A 20,145-nucleotide genomic window follows, 5' to 3' on the forward strand; every position below is an offset into this window, starting at 1 on the left:
TCCGGGCGCGACGGCGGCGCTGCGGGGCCGAATTGTGCGCCGGCCGGGAGGCTCCCCCGCGGGGCGGCAGGCCCGGGTTGCCGGGACGGGGGCGTCGGGGCCTAGGAGTGGGGAATGGGCACCCGCCCGCCCCTTCCCCTTGGTCTCTCGCAGACGCCCCCCACCCCCCTCGATTCCGGTAATAGTTGAATTTATTTATCCCCCTCTGCGCTCCGGGCGGCCAGGCCGGGGCGGGGCGGGCGGCCTGGCGGGCGTGGGGTGGGGTGGAGGGGCGGTGAGGAGTCAGGTGCAGCCGCGGCCCGGAAAGTTTCCTTTTAGGCCCGAATTGGGGGTTGCCCTCGTTTCGGGGAGCCCTGGTCCTAGCGCCCGCGACCCCCGAGGGCGTGGGGGGAGAGCACTCGGCTATTTTGCAACTCTTTGCCAGTTCCTGTCCATTGAAGGTACTCCGCCCCTGTACCCCTCGCCCGCGCCCCACCCCACTCCCCGGCGAGCCCTTCCTGGGCTGCAAACTCCAGCCGGTTCCCCAGGAGCCCCCACAGGCTGGGGAGAGGGCCTTCTCTGCTCGTTTGGAAAAGTTTTCCAGGGATTTTTCTTAGCTTATTAGTTAGTGACTGGGCTTTTGCTGTGGGAAAGGGGGAGGTAAATTCAGGTGGGATTTCTACTGGGCAGGCTCTCCTCATCGCCTTTTTAGCCCTTACTCCAGAACCCGGGGGTGTTCATTTCGGATTAAGCAACCCCCCTCCTTTTCTCTCGGACTCCTTTGGGTCTCAAGCCCCGTTTTCTGGACGGTCCCCGCAGAGGGAAAGACGTAGGGAGCGGCGAGGAGACTGTCATTAGAGGGGGCTGGATTTCTGGAGCAGCCCCCAGACGGAGGAGTTTCCTGCCCTATTTGGTCAGTGTCTGGTAAATCAGACACATGAACAGAACCCAAGGGGGAGACCCCGGTCGTCAGAACGCTTGGAAGCATTAAAAATTAGGAGGAGGAAAAGGGAGACGTGGGCAGGGCAGCTCCTGGAACAAGGTCTACAGTTGAAGGATGAATAGTTCATTTATTCTGACAATAACTATTTGGATTTATGTGATATTCTTATGTTCGACCCTAGAGATAGAAAAATGGGGATTTTAAGAAAACTTGTTATTGCCACAACTCGGAAGGGTCAGTGGAAGAGCCCTCAGGGAACTGAACATAGCTGACACAGTGTGGTTTTGGTAATTTTTTTTTTTCTGTGTTTAAACGGATTTAATTTTAGCTTTATTTTGGTGCCATGAGCTTTAAAAGTTGCAAAAAAAAAAAAAAAGTCAAAAACTTAAAATTTCCAAATCTAGATTTCCTGGTTTTCAGGGATGGGATGTTTCCTGTGGTTACACTTAACCTCCTTCTGGTTGTTCTTTAGTATGGAAGTGGAAATGTTAATGTCCCCTGCCCCCACGACCAGCCCCTGGTGTGGGCAAGTTTGGAGGTTATTTTCCCTCTTTCACTTGTTCCCCCCCCCCCTTCTTTTTTTAGTGGACCTAGGGCATAATGTGCTGTGTATGTGTGTGTGTCCTGCCTGGTATCAGGCTGTAGTTCACTGGCCGAGGTGTTCCACATTCTGACCACACACCCCCCAGAGCACTGTTACCTAGTGAAAAGCTGCCACTTGCAGAGCAATAGATAACCCATGACTTGGTCTGACTTCTGTCAGGCGTGGAAGTGAGACTCCTTCTGTGATTCTTACTAAGTGTGGCTTTCTTTTCCTTTTGTCTGCCTAAAATAAAACACCTTCTGTTTCTCCACAATGATAGATATCCAGCCAGTTAGCATTTTACTTAAGGAAAACTTGGTATTTGAGGTTGTATGGATTTCATACAAAAATGCAAATTACATTTAATGGTGGTTTAACTTTATTGATGAGTTGAAATTGCGTATTGACTCAGACATTTTCATAGACTTGTGTACCCAGAATTGTTACTTCTATTATAGCTCACCCTTATTTTTAGAGCATGTTGGAAGAAATCATTCAGTGAGTCTCTTTNNNNCTAGAACATTTTAGGATTTAAAAATGTTTGCCCTATAATTTGATATCTTTAAGGTATATTGTCAACTTCACATATCTAAACTTTCAAAAGCCTTATATATACAAATCCTAAAAGTTTTCTACTTTTTCCCATCCTGTCCCAAACCTACATAAATTTCCTAATCTAATCACCTCATGGGCTACTTTATCCCTGAGGGAATGGAGGATTTGATATTTTTCAAAGTTACATTTTATTTGAAACTAATAAGACTTTCAGGGTAAATACTGAATTTTAAATTGCTAAGGTAATGTATTTTTCACTATTAAATACTTAGTTTCAAAAGCAGATGTTTATTTTAATTTCTAAGTCTGAAGTAATCACATTTTATTTCCTCTGAAAGATTATGTAAGGAAATTTGTATACCCCCACCCCAGCTATTTTCCTCAGCAAATCATTTTAGAGAAATGAAATACTACTTTAGAGAAATGAAATTTTAGTTTATATGGATTTTAAAATTTCGAAGTCAGAGCACTCAAAATTAAACATGTCATTTCAAAAAAAAAAGTGCTGACCCATTCATTCTTACCTGGGATGTTCCCCAAGGGTTCACAGCTCTCACTCTCCAGGTTTGGAACAGTAGTTATGAATAATGAGAGGTCATTTATATCTGAATACAGTTAGCAATATTGTCAGCCACGTAACACCCCATTTCTCCCTACACACACCTGGTAACTTGTGAACAATAGGTGAATAGGTGAGACTGGGTTGGAGGCAGCCAATTGTCCCTAAAGCAGATACTCTGCGGCTTATACAATGGAGTCCCATTTAAGTCCTGGTAACTTATGCTAATGCCATCCTGCCTTGCAAAACAGCAGTGGAATCTCCTTCCCACTCCTCAGGTACGGGTCTGGCCGAGTCCTCACTGGCATGGCTGATTTTACAGATAATACTTCTGGCTCTTTGGAGACACTTGCAGAGAGTACCGACTAAAGCTTCAAGTTAAAACCTCAGGCCTCCATGTTTTCCCACCTTCACTTAATATGCCGGTCTTCTTGGTTCTGATTCTTTCCCAGAAGGTGGTTTGTTCTTAAACAGCTTCTCAGTTACATTTTATTTGTAGAGTCGTATCCTGCAGTCAGACCCATTTGAACTGGGCTTTGGGTTCTGATCCCAACCCTTCCGAGGGGTGGGTTACTTAATCATTGGTTTCTTTATCTGTAAAATGGAAATATAACATTTTCTGATGTAAGGATTAGATGAAATTGCCCATGTGCTTGGCTCTTAGCAGGTCCTCATTAACTATTCCCCTAACCCACCTTAACCTTTTTTTATTAAAACCATTTAAATACCATCTCTCTTATTGGCTTGTTTGGGTTTTTTTTTCTGACTAAAAGTTATATATATATATATATATATTCTTATAAAAGAATATGCCCATATTCATCCCACTCAGACCTATTTTCACACTCAGGAGGTAACTAACCACTGTTAACATTTTTTGTTGTGTTTTCTCTCCATGTGTGTGATTGCGTGTACACGCAACATAATCTTAGGATCTTCCATTTAACAGCGTCGTGTAGTTTAGTGTTGGCTAAGCACTTGGCGCTCTGACGTCAAGCTGGCCTCGAATCTCATGTGACTGGGACGAGTTGCTTAATCTCATTAAGTCTCAGTTTCTTCATCTGTGAAAAGGGGTGATAATAATCCCTTTTCCATAGGGTTGCTGTGGCCCTTAAATGAGGAATTGCATATAGTTTCTAGAATGGTGCCTGGTACATGACTTCTATATAAAATTTTCCTCTAAAGATTTTTACCGTTCTGGATATGAGATTTTTTTCAATGTGCATAAGTTCTTGTCTCCGCAGATACTACTAATACTAGTAAGTATTTGAGTACATACAGAATAGTATAATTACCCTCATGGGGCAAATAACTGTTTTTGTGCCAGTAAAAAGTTGGCAGTATATTTCTAGAAGTCTCAGCAGCTCGATGGTGGTCTAGCTGTTGAATTCTGTGAGTTGGCAGATGTAAAGGGTTGGTAAGTGCACCAGCAGGGGAAGAAAGTGGGCTTACTTATAGTTGCTCCTTTGACACTGTTGCAGTTCTCTGCCTGCTTGGGGTGTGTGCTGGGTAGCTTTGAGGAAGCCCCAGCCTGTGACTTTGGTGGGCTTACCTTGGGAGGGTGGGATGTTAACCTGAGGCATGATGGGAGTGGCTAGAACCACTGACATTTCATTCACTTACCAGATTAATTTCCTCTTGGTCACTGTGGCCTTGTGATACAAAGACACATTCTCTGCCCTTGAGGAGTTTTTAGTCTGGGGAGGGGGGAGGCTGACATTCATCGCATTGAATGATAAGGGATAGATTAGCCCAGAGGAAGAAAACCTATTTATTCTGGCCTAGGGGTAAGCCTTAAAGAGAAGGACTTTCCAGGATTTCTAGACTTTAAGGGTTTCTGCCCTAAGCGAATGGGAGGAGTTAGAAAGGCATTCCGAGAGCTGGGACCTGCTCCTATGAATAAATGCCTGAGGACAAAAGAGTATTCTGTGTTGCAAATTGTAGGAGTAGTAGGAATAGGAATAAATAGTGGGAGGGGGAGAGGTCTGCCCGTCCCGGTCCTAAGGAGTTTCTGTGGTGGGCTCCGGAGTTTGGATTCCTTTTACGTTCCCACGCAGATCCCGAAGGCCTTTGGCCAAGTAAATTATTTGAGTTTTAGAGGATCTGAGTTGTACAGGGTGGAGTGAAGGGGGGCAAGACTGGAACAGGCCAGTGAGGCAGCTGCAAAGAAGAGATGGAAGGTTTGAACTGAGGCCATGGCATTGACAGTGGAGATGGAGAGAGGTCAGTGGAGAGGCTGCTCACCGAGGTAAAGTGGTCTGCGTAGACTGGCCAGGCGGAGATCGGGGGATCATCCGCACTGGGTGACAGCTGAGGCTGTAGAAGCAGACACATTGGGCTTAGGCTGGTTCTTAATCTTCTGGGGGAATCTGGTGAACTCTGGGTTCTTCCCCAGAAGAATGCATTTATGCATGTTTACGGTTCCTGCATGTGGCTTGAAACTTGGGATCATAACTTGTAGTCTTGGGACAGATGTAGAGTGGAAGATAAAATGAAAGGCTGTAGAAATGTTTTGTTTGATTCACTGTTTGTATGTTTGTGACTTTATCACTGCCATTTCATAGATGAGGAAATAGATTGACTTGCTCAAGGTCAGGCATCTTTATTTTAACAGTTGAATGGGCTCCTGACATTTTGGGGGTAAACCTGGATTTCCACCTTTTGGAAAGTGCTAAGATTTAGAAACCTTGGGTCTGCATTTTTTTCTTCTTCTCCTTTTTTCTTTCTTTTTTTTAAAAATCACGACAACTTGCTGGAACTGTTTTGAGGGAGCCCCCTATAGTTTGCCAGTCTATCCCTGGCCCACCCCTGTGGCGCGTTTAGGCATTTCATCTTGCATCCCTACAAACTAAGAAGAAGAAAATCTTGGGGAACATTGACATTGAAGGGTGGGAGCAAGAAAGAGGAAGCCACTGAGCTGCCAGAAAGATTTTCAAGAAAGAGAAAGTGGTCAACAGTGTCAAATGCTGCAGAGAGGTTAAGTAAGATAAGGATGGAAACGTGTCTGTGAAATTTAGCAACAAAGAGACCATTAGTTTCAGATTCTTAGAACAAAAGAACTTTGAAGACTATAGCTATAACTTAATTTTTCTTCTGGTCCTGCAATGTAGGATTTCTCTAAGGGTGGAGAATGACTGTGGCATGCATAGGAACTCAGCATTTGTTGTAAAGGATTGTTAAGCGGAGCTCATAAATGCTGAAACCAAATCAAGCATTGCTCATTGGTATTTTTCATCACAAGAATATCAGTATATAGATGCTCTATAGAACGTAAAAAATATTCTTAACTTTGCTTTCTTAATATAGATTATAGGAAACAATTCTTAGTGGATTCTGTTACTCTAGCCCCAAGAAGGTGGGAGGGCCTGACTTATTGGGGAATTACCCTGTACCATTCAGAAAAGCCCTAGCAGCTGGAGAGTGCATTTCAGCGCTGCGGATTCTAGATTAAAATGATAGTATCAATAAACTACTACTTACTGCTTCTAATAGTAAAGATTAAGTGATTACTAGGTGCTGGGTACCATGCTAAGTACGGTTCATGAAATAGCTAATTTAATTCTCCTAAACAACTCAATGAGGTACATGCTGTTATAGTCCTCTCTTTACATATGCAAAAACTGGAACCTAAATAATTTGCCCAAGGTCACACACCTAGTAATCAGCCGAACCGGATTGGAGCACCATCTCTGATACCCACTAGAGCCGAAGAGTGCTCTCAACTGCTCTTAGACGACCCTTACTTTCTAATGAATCAGCTAAGGAGCTCAACTAGTGTAAAGGCCATGTTTAATGTAAATTCGTTATGCAGACTTACCTGTACGGTGCTGTTTGAGCACAGTGTTCAGCACATAATAGGTACTCAGTAAGCACTTCCTTGGTTTATTTTAAAGTATTTTATTTTGAACTTCAGTCGTGCTGAGTATTTTTTGTTTTGAGGTGATAGACAATTTTTCTCCCTCATCTTTCTCTTCAGATCACATCAATGGGCAGATTTTCATCACTTCTGAGTCTAATTTTACTACTTTTCACATTGATATGTGGGATGTTAGTTTTTTGTTTTTGTTTTTTAATGAGTACACTCTACTGTTTAGTATCTCGTTACCTTTTTGAGCTCCATGAAGTTGGATTAAAACTTACTTCCAAAAAAGCTTAAAATGGGGAGAAAAAGTTTTTTAAGACCTGGAATACAACTCTGGGATAAGTAAATTTTTTTTATTGTATTAAATACATTAGAAAGCTAACATTCTGGGACTTTAGGTGGTGGATTTAAAAAAATTGTGAGGTATGTTGTTGGTCTAGCTCTTAAAAGGGGGTAGAATATAAAATTACAGATAGCAATTAGGGGGAAATGCTGTGGCAGTGAAAGGAACATGCTTCTGAAACATGAGACTCAAAAGAGCAGTAATGACATGCAGTTACCACATGGATGTGGTAGTGGCGGTCCCAAAGAGAATAATGTTCATATTTTGGTCAGATCAGTTCATGTGTTGCTGTGGGGAGACTGAGGTTGCTTTTGTTAAAAGTTTGTCTTCCTTTTCTCCCTGCTAATGTCTTATTCCCCTGTGTTTCCAAAGAAGAAACTGGAAAGGAATGATTTTATTTTCCAATTAAACTCAGCATAGAATATCAAGGAAGTTGTTTTGTTTTGTTTTGTTTTTTAAGATTTTATTCATTCATTTGATGGGGCGCCTGGGTGGCTCAGTCTTTAAGTGTCTGCCTTCGGCTCAGGGAGTGATCCAGGGGACCTGGGATCGAGCCCCGCATTGGGCTCCCTGCTCCGCTGGGAGCCTGCTGCTTCCTCTCCCACTCCCCCTGCTTGTGTTCCCTCTCTTGCTGGCTGTCTCTGTCTCTGTCAAATAAATAAAATCTTTAAAAAAATTTTTTTTTATTCATTCTTTGAAAAAAAGAGGGCACAAGCAGGGGTAGAGGGAGATGCAGGCTTCCCGCTGAGCAGGGAGCCCAACTCTGGGCTCAAGCCCAACTCGGGGCTCAATCCCAGAACCCCGGGATCATGACCTGAGCCAAAGGCAGACGTATAACTGACTGAACCACCCAGGCATCCCTAGGAAGGCGTTTTTAAGATTTTACACCTAACCATTATTTCCTGCTCTTGAATTCCAGTATATGGATACGTTTGCTGTGGAAATATTCATTCTGTGAGACTATTCTCAGTAATGGTTAGTTTGCCTTTTGGTAATAAATAAGAGTGTATGTTCTGCTGCTGCTCTGAAGTGCTTAATTATTTGCATTCTCTTCTTTAAGGGAGCATAGATCCACTTACATTGCAAACACGTTATTTCCACAGCTGAAGGTAATATCTACAGTTGCTGTTAATAAATGGAATGTGCTTAGGATTTTTTTCTTCTTTTTTGAAGTAATACTGATCATGTGTTAAAAGTACAGGTTAGGGTATAGCTTTTCTTCTTCCTGGATTAGACCATGTGATGCTGTAAGAATTTGACTTAAGATCATGTTTCCTCTCTTTATATCTTTTTATTTATTTATTAAAAGATTTTATTTATTTGAGAGAGAGCGCGCAAGCGAGAGCACAAGAGCAGGGGCAGGGAGAGCCCGATTCAGGGCTGCATCCCAGGATGCTGGGATCATGACCGGAGCCTAAGGGAGTGACTTAACCAACTGAGCCACACCGGCATCCCAATGTATCTCTTTTTTTTTAAATTTTTTAAATTTATTTGAGAGAGAGCATGCACAAGCCTGCAAGCACGAGCAGGGAGAGGGGCAGAGGGAAAGGGAGAAGCTGACTCCCCACTGAGTCGGTAGCCCAAGATGGGGCTCCATCCCAGGACCCTGGGATCGTGACCTGAGCCGAAGGCAGACGCTTAACCGACTGAGCCACCCAGGCGCCCCTCCTCTCTTTATCTTACAACAAATGCTGAGGAGTGAAGACTATGTGAACTTTACCTTTGGAGTTGGGGTAAAGAACTTCAGTAGTAGGAGGGTACATATAAAAAATGGGAAAAAAGGAAGGTTTTTTTCTGAAGTCTGCCTTTGTGCTTTTGTTATGATTTCTTTAATTAAAAAGAAAAATCCATTAATGTAGAGAAGACCAGATGAATAGTTGTTTCCAGTTTATAGATGAAGTGATTTTGATATTAAATAATACTCATTTAGTTGGAAGTTCGATTTTGAAGCAGAGGGCCGTTTTCCTCTAACATTTGTTACTTTTTGTGGTGTACAGAGTGAGTCTGAATACATTAGAAGACTGGAAATATTAAGTATGAAGATTAAATTGAGCATTTTTTTTTTTTTTTTTTGAGAACACAAGCAGGGGGAGGGCAGAGGGAAAAGGAGAGAGAGTCTTGAGCAAGACTCCACGCCCAGCACAGAGCCCACTGTGGGGCTCGATCTCACAACCCTGAGATCATGGCCTGAGCCGAAATAAGAAGAGTCGGTCACTAAACTGACTGAGCCACCCAAGCGCCCCTAAATTGAGCATTTAAAAGAGGGATTTGAAAATGAAGTGTTGATTGTTCTAAAGGAAGATGGAAAGAATGATACGGAGTTGGCTTTTAGTAGGATTTGAAAATATTAAAAATCAAAGAAATGCAAAGAAAAAATGAATCACAGGTAGATAGAAAAAAATTAAGGTTGAGTAGAAGTTGTTTATAAGATGCTGAAATTAAACCCCTTTTTATAATGTCATAGAGGTGATTAGTGAGAGTTTTGACACTTGTGGCAAATACTGAAGGAGGGCAGTTGGGTAGATTAATGAATTCTTCAAGTTAGAAGTTGAATAGGCAGATTTTAATGCATTCTTAAATATATACATATATATATTTAAAGAGTTTTAAAATTTTTTTTATGAGAGAGGGCGTGTGCGAGAGAGAGAGAGACAGAGAGACAGAGAGACAGAGAGACAGAGACGGAGAGCGCACGCACCTGAGCAGGGGGGAGGGGCAGAAGGATGAGCAGATTCCCCTCTGAGCAGGAAGCCTGACGGAGGCCCTGGGATCAGGGCCTGAGCTGACAGCAGTTGCTTACCCGACTCAGCCACCCAGGCACCCCTGCATTCTTACATATTTTGTAAACATTATCTGCCGAGTAGACATTGGGCGCCCCATTCTATGACGTCTGTTTTATGTTCATGAGATGTACTGGAATATTGAAAAACTTTCAAGTTTCTAAATTATACTTTCTCTTGCTGTATGACTGTGGCTATTAGAAATTATTGTATAGACCATCCTAAGTCCCAATTTAGTGATTTAAAAAAAAATTATTTCATGATCCCTGGGTGAATCTAGTAACCTTTGTTTTAGGTAGAACCCCAGGAATTAAGAGTTACTGTCACAGAAGCTATTTATGTAAGTGGTTGTATTTACTGAGCACCATTAACCTCTGGGCACCGTGCTAGGCCCTGGGATATAGTGATGAACAGAAAATTGTTCGTGCCTCTGGGAACTTTTTTAGGTGGGAAGACAACAGAAGACTAGGCAATTACAGTAGAATGTGATGATTGCCAAAACAGGGCAACATACGGAGCCTGTAACTAACTCAGCCTTCGGGAATCTGCGTGTGGCTACGACGAAGCTGGGTCCTGAAGTGCTGGCCTCAGGCTGGCCAGAGGTGGGGGACGTACAAAGAGGACAGATGTCCATTGCTCTGGGCAGAGGGTGCAGCCTCCGGATCCCAGGACCTGGAGGAGCCTGGGTGCTTGGTGCTGGGGATGAGCGCCTCCAGGCGTGTGCTTCCTTTGGAACGCATCTCGCCTCATAGACTGTATCTTCTAAAGGTGCAAATTGTGTCTTTCGTTTTTTAATTTAAGTTTTTATTTCAATTCCAGTTAACACACAGTGTTATATTGGTTAGAAATTGTGTCTTTTGCTATTATAGTTTTCACAGCTTTTGAGAAAATGATGGGCTTTTTGGAAGTGTTTAATAAACACTTGCCCTTAAAGGTAGACTCATGTGGATTTCACATAGTGAAATGAATTGAGTCAAGTTTATTAACTTCTTAAATAGCATATTGATTCTTTAAAAAATAGATGACAAATGTAATGTGTTTATTGTAAAAACTTAGACAATACGTTTGTTTTATGATTTTGGTTTTATTTTGCTATATTTTACTATACAGAATTTTAAAATATATTTCTGGCTAATGATGGTGGAGTACTGAGATCTTTGTTCTCTCTAAACCAACTAGAAATAATAAGGAGCATGAGAAACAGAAAAGCAGCTCATTCTTTGATAACTAACGAAATCTTATAACCAGAATATGTGAATTAGGGCGGGTGAGTGCAGTGAAAATTGAACCAAGGCAGAAGAATGACAGGAGAGCATGAACTCCGGCAAAGTGAGGGCACAGCCTTCTCCCTAGTGGCTGACCCACCATGGGAACAAAACCAGTAAGCCGCCTGTGTGGAATGGCAAAGTTGGTATGTACATTGGGCTCCTTGAGTGGCAAGAGGTGGGGCTGAATTACAGACTGTGCAGTCATACTATTTTTTGCAAGTTTAGAGTGGAGGAGAAACTGGCAGCAAGCAGCCTTATAGCTGCAGATCTTGGTCGACTGAAGAGAAATAAAGCTTTCATTATCATCCCCTGAAAATATGGCATGTGGGCCTCTGGGAGTTGGGGAGACGAGTTCAGCATTGAGTCAAGCTTTAAGGGAGGAGTGTTGGTGATAATCATTTTCAGAAACAGCACAGCAAGTGAAAATTATGAACAGAGTTCCCTATGGTGGGAGGTGGCGTGTGAAGTTGGGGGTGAGATATAGCTCCTCTGAGGCAGGAGTCTAAAGATGAGACACAAAAGCTCAAGAAATCAATGATAAGACTACAGGAAGAGAGATAAGAGTGAACTGATGGAACCAGGTTACAAAATAAAAGAATGTAGTCATTATAAAAATGAAGGTCACTTTCAAAGCAGCAGATATACGCTCTATAGAGCTGGGAATCATGGAGGTAAGCTTGAGAGATGTGAGGAATCCAAAATGTAAAAAAGTAAAAATTAAGACTAGAGAATAATAGATATGAAACACAGTGAACTTAGCATACCAATAATCGATACCCTGACATATAGAATCATTGAAGCAGAAAGAATTTGTTAAGACAGTGAGAGTTTTCCCACAATAGAAGACTTGAAATTTTAGAATGGCTTCTAGTCTTTAAATATAAAGACTATTGTTGGGTCAAAATAGAAAAAAAAAATTGAGCCCCCTATAAAATAAAAGAGGCTGGCTTGCCTTATAGGCTTTTCCATTCTGTAACATGTGGGAAAAAATACACAGTCACTAGATAAAAAAATATGACCCAAGAATTTTACGTCCAGGCAAGGTATAGTTTAATATCAACTGACACAGATTTCCAAGCAGAAAAACCATGGCTTAGTTCTCATTAAGTTGGTCCTGCGGGGGGGGCAGGGCTGGAGAAGAGAGGATATTATAAACTATTGAATGGAGATGAGTTGAAAACTGATTTAAAAGGATTAGTGATTAGCATTAAATAAATTTAAATGTAGAACTGATATTAATACTAATACTAATATTGTGGCAATGTAGAAATAAAAGGGAAAAATTCAGAGTCGGGATTTGGACAGATGGTTACAAAAATGAAAATTTTTCTTAAAACATGAGATCAGTCACAATAATGCTAAGTACAGCTGACCCTTCAACAACATGGTTTCAACTGTGCAGGTCCAAACTGGATTTTTTTTCTTTAAACACAGAACTGTAAATGTATTTTCCTTATGATTTTCTTTAGCTTACTTTATTATAAGAATATAGTATATAAGATGTATACACATGAAATATGTATTAATCAACTGTTTATATTATCAGTAAAGCTTCTGGTCAACAGTAGGCTCTTAGTAGCTAAGTAAGGTCAAAAGTTATACTTGGATTTTTGACTATGTAGAGTGTTGGTGCACCTAAATCCTGCATTGTTCAAGGGCCCACTATGTACTAATTTTCTTAGTGTGGAGTAAAGAGATGTTATTTAAAGGACATAGACTATAAATCTTCCAAGAAAAGAGACTATATAGTGAAATATATAATAAAAAACTAAAAGCTAAAAGGATTTAAAAAAGATAAAATTATGACAAACTATTTGTCATATAAACAAATATAAAATCATAAATTGGATAAACCCATTTGTTAGAAGAAAATGACATATTGGAGCAAAAAAGTTAAATCCATTAAGAGAGGCATCTGAAAAGGGACCAGCAAGTAATATTTTAGTGAATTTATTATTTATTTAGTGAATTTTTTAGGTGTTGTGACCATACAATCTCTTTTGCAACTACTCAGCTCTACGGTTACAGTGTGAAAGCAGCCATAGATAACATGTAAATGAATGAACAGGGCAGTGTTCCAATAGTACTGTTTACAAAAGCACGTAGTGGGCCACATTTGTCCTGAAAGCCAGTTCGCTGACCCATGATCAGAAGACTTTGAAGCAAGGGGTTAATTTAATAGCATGATACATGAAATAAGGAACAACACACCCTGGAAACAATCAGTGTTCTTTTTCAAGCATACCTGTTAGACCCCAGAGAAAATATCAGTCAAATCCAAAAAGCTGAGATATATGCAGATTATGCTCTTTATTCTTAACTAGAACTAAAGCAAAAGAAAGTATAAAACTTTGCCATCTGCGAAAGTTAAATAACCCTCGGGCCAAAGGAAGAATTGAAAACTCAAATCTAAATCAGCTAGAAAGTACTGATAATCAGAAGTCTGTGTTAGTACCTATGGGATATGACTGAAGTAGTACTCAGAGGAAAATTCATAAATATAAATAAATTACTAAGCAAGAAAAGAACGAGACAGTAAAATAGTTCAGCCCAAGAAGTTACCAACCCCCCCCCACAAAAAATGGAAAGAAAGCAGAAAAAGGTATTAGCAAATATAAAAGCAGAAATTGATGAATTTAGAAAACATACATGGAAGTACTAATCCTAGAGATCTGGGCTTATTTATTTATTTATTTATTTAAAGATGTTGGTAACAATATTAAAAGATGAATTCCTATTGAGCCTAATCATGAACAAAGGGAGAAAACACAAATGTCACTTGTGTATGAACACACACAATATGAGAATGAATCACAGATATTTAGAAGATTAAATGTAAGTGATCATATTGCTAATTTGTGTGCGTTAAATTTGAAACCTGATGTGCACAAAAAAGCACTATGAGGCCCAGGCAACCTTCTAAGGAACATTATAATTGCAGTGCTTTTTAACTTGTTCCAGAACACAGATAAAGGGTAAGATTTTCTAAGTTATTTTTTGAAATATTATTTGATAACATTCTGAAAAAAAATAAAAAGAACCTAAGCTCTAGACCATTTTCAAATTACAAAAATCCTAAAAAGTAGCAAATGTGATTTAGCAAAGAATAGTGGATGATGACCAAGTTCTCAGGATGAAGTATCAGGAAATCAGGAAATGCTAAATACATCAGTATTGGGAAATACTAAATGCTGTGTTTTTAACAGTACAAAAGAATAATGATTTTCTCTCAAGAAGCTGAAAAAGAATTTGGTAGAATTAACCATTGATTTTTAGGGTTTTTTTTTTAAAGAACTTAATAAAACAGGAATACCTTGATACTTCCTTAACATAACAGGAAATAAGTCTTATGGTAAAAGTTTGCATTATTCCTACCATTGACTGTAAGCAATTCTCATTTAACAGGAATAACAGTGGTCCCCATTATTATTAACATTCCAGCAGTTCTGGCCAATTCAAATAGGAAAAAAAAATGTATAAAAACTGGAAAGAAAGGGGAAATCATTGCTCTAGATACATGGCATGTGATTGTAGATCTAGAATATGTCTTAAAAGTGAAGGTTGTCCTTCATATCCCTCTCTCCCCGCCCCCAGTCGTCTTTCTATGACTTATAAAGTACCCTCGTACAGATAGATGTATTTGCCACTTTTTTCACTTTTATCCAGTGTATTTTTTTCCCAAAGTTCATACAAGTTTACTTGCACTAATTTACAAAATATTTATGGTTGACCAGGTAGATGAGCAAGCCAGAGAGAGTATAAAAATGAAACCGCGTGGAGCGTCTGTGTGCCTTAGTCGGTTAAGTGTCCCACTCTTGATTTTGGCTCAGCTCGTGATCTCAGGGTTGTGAGATCGAGTTCCACATCAGGCTCTGTGCTGGGCATGGAGTCCCCCTAAGATTCTCTCTCTCCCTCCTCCTCTACCCCTCTCTCCATCTCCACAAAGAAAAGGAAAAAAGAAAGCACGGGTTTGCTTCGAAGTATTTCCTGTCCTTGAACATCTAGACCTTTCGGGCAGTTAAATTTTTTTTTTTTTAAAGATTTTATTTATTCGACAGAGATAGAGACAGCCAGCGAGAGAGGGACACATGCAGGGGGAGTGGGAGAGGAAGAAGCAGGCTCATAGCAGAGGAGCCTGATGTGGGGCTCGATCCCATAACGCCGGGATCACGCCCTGAGCCGAAGGCAGATGCTTAACTGCTGTGCCACCCAGGCGCCCCCAGGCAGTTAAATTTTTAATACAACTTTTTCTCTTTGTATCCTAATAAAGTAAAAAGGGAAAGCTGTTATTTTTGGTGTTTTTTTTTTTTCCCTTAGATTTTATCTTTTTATTTGTCAGAGAGAGGGATCGCTCCTTGCTGAGCAAGGAGCCCAGTGCAGGACTTGATTCCTGGACCCTGGGATCATGACCTGAGCTGAAGGCAGACGCTTAACCGGCTGAGCCACCCAGGTGCCCCGAAAGCTCTTGTGATTTACGTTGATATCTAATTAGGTTTACTCAGTAATGAATGTGATTTTTATTAACTAAGCTAATACTTCAGTTGTTTTTTCTGCTACAGTGAAATACTCAAGGACAGTACAGATTCTCTACCTTTATCACCAACAGGTAGAATGTAAGTAGTAAGAAGCATTGATATTTTTTAATAACTTCATTTGCTCAGTGCTTACTTAGTATGCACTAGGCAAGGTAGTTGGCGTGTCGCATGCTTTGTATCACTTGATCCTTGGAGCAACCTGATGATAACATAGCTACTGTTATTATCCCTGTTTTACAGGTGAGAAAACCGAGGTATTATTTATTCAAGGTAACACTAAGTGGCAGATTTGGCAAATGTGTCTTCTGACTCCTTTAAGCATATATGTGTCTTGACATTTATGGGTGTAAGGAATTTCATATTCAGTTTTGTAAAGAAGCGTGTCGTCTTGAGTTTTTCTGTAGCTAGTAACCAAGCTATTCCATCAGCCCATCTGGATGACTTGTAGATTCTGGGGAAAGTAGGTTAAACCACATGGGCCCTTCATAGTCCTGACTTAACAAATCAGTTTTCACTGTAGACCGTCTGGTGTTATAATATGTAAATGTTACTGCTGGCCCTTCTGTGTGCAGAGAGGTAGTGAATGTTATGTGGCTGCTTCCTTCCATTTGTTACTAAAACTGTAAACATTTCTTCTCTTTTTTTTTTTTTTTTTTAAGATTTTATTTATTAATTTGACAGAGACAGCCAGCAAGAGAGGGAACACAAGCAGGGGGAGTGGGAGAGGAAGAAGCAGGCTCCCAGCGGAGGAGCCCGATGTGGGGCTCGATCCCAGAACGCTGGGATCACGCCCTGAGCTGAAGGCAGACACCCAACGACTGTGCCACCCAGGCGCCCCGAAAAACTGCAAACATTTCTTCAGTCCTGATTGTTAAACTATTTAACGTAATTGAGCGCAACATGTAGTGTATGGCTGTGCACTGGATGGTGGAAGTGTAGTTAGGTGACTGTTCTTTGGGCTCAAGAAGTTTACAGTTTGGATGGGATAAATGTGGGGAAATAGTACAGGGAAAATGACTTCTACAACAGGAACTTGCCCCCCCTTCGTATTTCATAGAAACAGTTGTTGAAAATGGCCAAATATTTTGCCAATGTATCAAAAAATGTCAAATTTCTGAGGGACGTTTTAGGTCTATAGGTTCATTCCATTGATATTGTGAAGAGATTTGCGTTCTGAAAATAGATGTAGCGTTCAGCCACCAGTAATGAAATAAAAAGACCTGCCGCCTTATGACATTGGTTTGGTGGAAGAGCCCTGCTGCTTCGAGGTACTTACAAACATTCCCAGAGTAAAAGTTACTTCGTTCAATTTGGAGGGCTGAGGTAACTTGGTATTTTATAATGTCTCTTACTATTTTAACATTGGGATGATGGATTACAAAGAAGAATCCATCCCACGAAGAAGGGTGATATCCTAGTAGTTCACTTCCCAGGTGAGCAAGCTTTTCGCATTTCTATTTGTTAACTAGGCCTTTTGATATTTTTGTAGACAATCTGCTTCATCTTGATTCTGCAGCATTCCAAACTGTGGTATCCTTGGGGTTCTCTTAACATTGCTATGGTGCAGAAGATTTAAAATCAGGTATGGCTGTGGGGCCAGAAGTCCCTCAGTGAAATTCTCAACTTAAATCTGCCTTATACTCTCTGATTTATCATTTGGGTTTCTTTTTTTGTGGTGGTCTTTTAGCTGATGTTCACAAGGAATAGAGTCACGTGATGTATGAAGGGAAACATATACACTTCTCTGAGGTTGACAATAAGCCCTTGTGCTCATATAGCCCCAAACTGTGCAAGCAGCGGCGACTCAACGGGTACGCTTTCTGTATCAGACACGTTCTGGAGGACAAGACTGCCCCCTTCAAGCAATGTGAATATGTGGCCAAGTATAACAGCCAACGCTGCACCAACCCCATCCCCAAATCAGAGGATCGTAGGTAAGAGCTGATCATGGGAATCCATCTTTGATATCATTTGTACGCTTGGAATTTTCCTTTTTTTTGTTTTCTTTTTTTAAATGTGGTGAATTTAAACATTGAGTTCTGGGATAATCTAAGTAAACCTTGGAATGTTTCTAAAGACGGAGATGGCAGTTTTTAGAAAATGGAGTAGTAAACTTGGGGAATTATTTGAAAAGTATGTTCGAGTGTGTTTTGTTTTTTATTTAATAGACTTTAAAATAATATTTTCCTCAGAATCATTGCTTGTGTTTGATTGGCATGCAGTCTTACACAGTAGTTCCTGATTATGATAGAGATGTGCTTAAACAACAAATTATAGGAACTACTCAGGTATTGTAATTAATGGTGATGATTTTGGAATTTTTTAATCTGCTTGAAAGGTAGCAAAGGATATGTATTTACTGAAAAAGAATTACTCAAAAGAATGATTACTTGAATTGAGAAGATTTACTTTCCATCAGACTTCTGAGCAGTGTTTGGCATTGTTCTGTAATCTTGCCTCTTTTGGTTAAAAGAGTTCCATATAAAGTATGTTTAACATAATTGAGAAACGATATGTTCATAGTAAGAGTAGGCTTTATCACTAGGATTATGAATTTTTACTTAGCTGAATTAAAAAACACGGAGGTGTTTTTAGAGAGTCTTAGGATGGTTATTCATCTTTCATATTCTCAGGAAAATTCAGACTATTTCATATATAATTTCTTTTTCTTCAGTTCTCCAGAAACCATGTGAGTCATTGTAGGATATTACAGAGAGATGCATAATTACTTTCCCAAAAGTTTCAAATATTGTTACTTTAGGTAGAAAATGTGAACTTTTTACTTTTAACTTTAAATTATGTATATACAGCCTTCATTCTTATTCCTCTATGTAAGCAGATGTCACCTGCATAAATTGGTTGAAAAGAGGTCATGTTTTGTATGTGTCATAGTGAGCAATTTTTACACTATTACAGTGAAATAAATAATTTGTGTTAATAGAGCTCCCACCAAAATGAGTATAGCATCATGTGGTGATTTGGGAATACTCCCTTGGAATTTCTAATGAGCACTTAAAGCCTCACATTACAATACCTGAAAGTTAGAAGCAGCTGTTCAGTGAGGCAAGGAATAAAATTTTAATCTCAGTTGAGAAAGGGACCACTGTACCTGGCTAAACATATCTGTCCAGCTGCTTCTAGCTGATTTAACATGCCCATTTCTTACCCCTGGCCTTTTTTAACTTGAAGAATTAATGAACTTGGATTCATTTTTTTTCTCCAAGCTCCACTATAAACACATGTATAATTTTGTCCTTTTTTTTTAAGTTTATTTATTTATTTAAGTAATCTCTGTACCCAACATGGGGCTCACACTTATGACCCTGAGATCAGTCACAGGCTCCTCTGGCTGAGCCAGCCAGGCACCCCTATAATTTTGTCTTAAATTCCGTTTACCACATTTGCAGTTGTCCCTTGGATTTTTTTTTTTTTTTTAATTTCAGCAGAAGCAAACACTATCTTAATAGCAGTGAGAAGTAAAACAAGAGTTGCTCTGAATTTCTCCAGAATATTAATTCTCTGAATCATAGGTCTTCACCTTGATATTCTAAGTAATTTCCTCTTTTTAGAACAAGAAAAGAAGGGGAAGAACTTTTGTGAGGCTATGTCAAGAGAAACTACACTTAAGTACTAAGTTACATAAATTTTTTTCGGAATTGGTTCAAACCAATGCAAATGGTATGAATATTTTTATTATTTGTAGGGTTGTTTGCAGATAGATTAAAGTGGACATCAGTAAGAGGTAATACTCTTACGTTGCCTCAAGAAGTCCAGGTTGAAATGATATAAGGCCTAATGTGTATATAAATATTGATAGTTAATAACTACAGTATATGATATAATGTAGAAAAGATTGATAATCTTTTGAAAATAAGCATTCATTATTGTTAATGCAGTTATTCTTTGGACACTTAGGAATTTGAGATGGTTTTATGTATTATTTTAGAAAACAAATTCCCAAAGGCTTTTACTTGATAAAATTATCTGATTGGTGGTCAGCTAAAGGAAGCTTCTTAGCATATGGTGTCTGTCTTCTGGTATGTATTAAAAATGCTAACTTATGGATTCTACCTCTTTGAAATAGAATGGTGTTATCTTCAGTAGGAGTACTGGTATAATTAAAAAGTAAAGTTCATTTTCTAATGTACAGTGGGAGGCTAAGGCTTACTTCTGTTGCCTTTGTTTCTCAGAGATAAGTGGTTATATTGGTTATTTTACATAATACTTTAAATTTGCTAGAATTTTATATATTTTTAGTAGTGTATATTTGTCAAGAAGTTTTTTTGTTTCCTATATGTTTACCGTTTTCCTAAACAACTTACTTAAGGTATAATTCCCATCTGATACAATTCACTCATTTGAAGCATACAATTCAGTATTTTTTAGTATATTCACAGGATTGTACAACTATCATCAGAGTCTAATTTACAACATTTTTGTCCCTTCAGAAGAACCCATTAGAAGTCACTCCCCTGTATAGTTAATTCAGTTCATATTTGCATACTTCTTTTAAACGCTGATCATAGCTAAATAAGCTGTTGTAATTCTAGCTATGAAAATTTTTCCCTCCTAGAAGAGGAAGTGTCTTACAGGCTCTGTGCTGTGCTAGTGCCGACAGTAGCTGGAGCAGGAGTCGAGGCTGAGGTTGAAGGAGGGCTGTACCTGCAGATGGGCCTCTGCCCTGTTACGGGGGGGTGCCGCGGAGCAGCCTCAGTTACCCGTTCGGGCTGCCCATGTG

General features: G+C 39.8%; 1 protein-coding gene across 7 annotated transcripts in view; it reads left to right on the forward strand.

Moving 5' to 3' along the window:
- INO80D (INO80 complex subunit D) overlaps positions 1 to 20,145 on the forward strand; it is a 66,253-nt gene that overhangs the window by 551 nt on the left and 45,557 nt on the right. For 2 of the 7 annotated variants that reach the window (XM_040641651.1, XM_040641644.1), the window contains exons 2-3: positions 16,897 to 16,989; positions 17,095 to 17,341. In XM_040641651.1, coding sequence (XP_040497585.1) covers positions 17,124 to 17,341 — 218 coding nt within the window. In that variant the 5' untranslated portion in view covers positions 16,897 to 16,989; positions 17,095 to 17,123. Of the gene's footprint in view, positions 1 to 56; positions 441 to 16,896; positions 16,990 to 17,094; positions 17,342 to 20,145 lie in introns of those variants that run through there. The other 5 variants (XM_040641654.1, XM_040641657.1, XM_040641670.1 and 2 more) reach the window with 3 other exon arrangements.

This window comes from Ursus maritimus, unplaced genomic scaffold, assembly GCF_017311325.1.
Source record: "Ursus maritimus isolate PB19 unplaced genomic scaffold, ASM1731132v1 scaffold_1, whole genome shotgun sequence".
NCBI classification, from domain to species: Eukaryota; Metazoa; Chordata; class Mammalia; order Carnivora; family Ursidae; genus Ursus; species Ursus maritimus.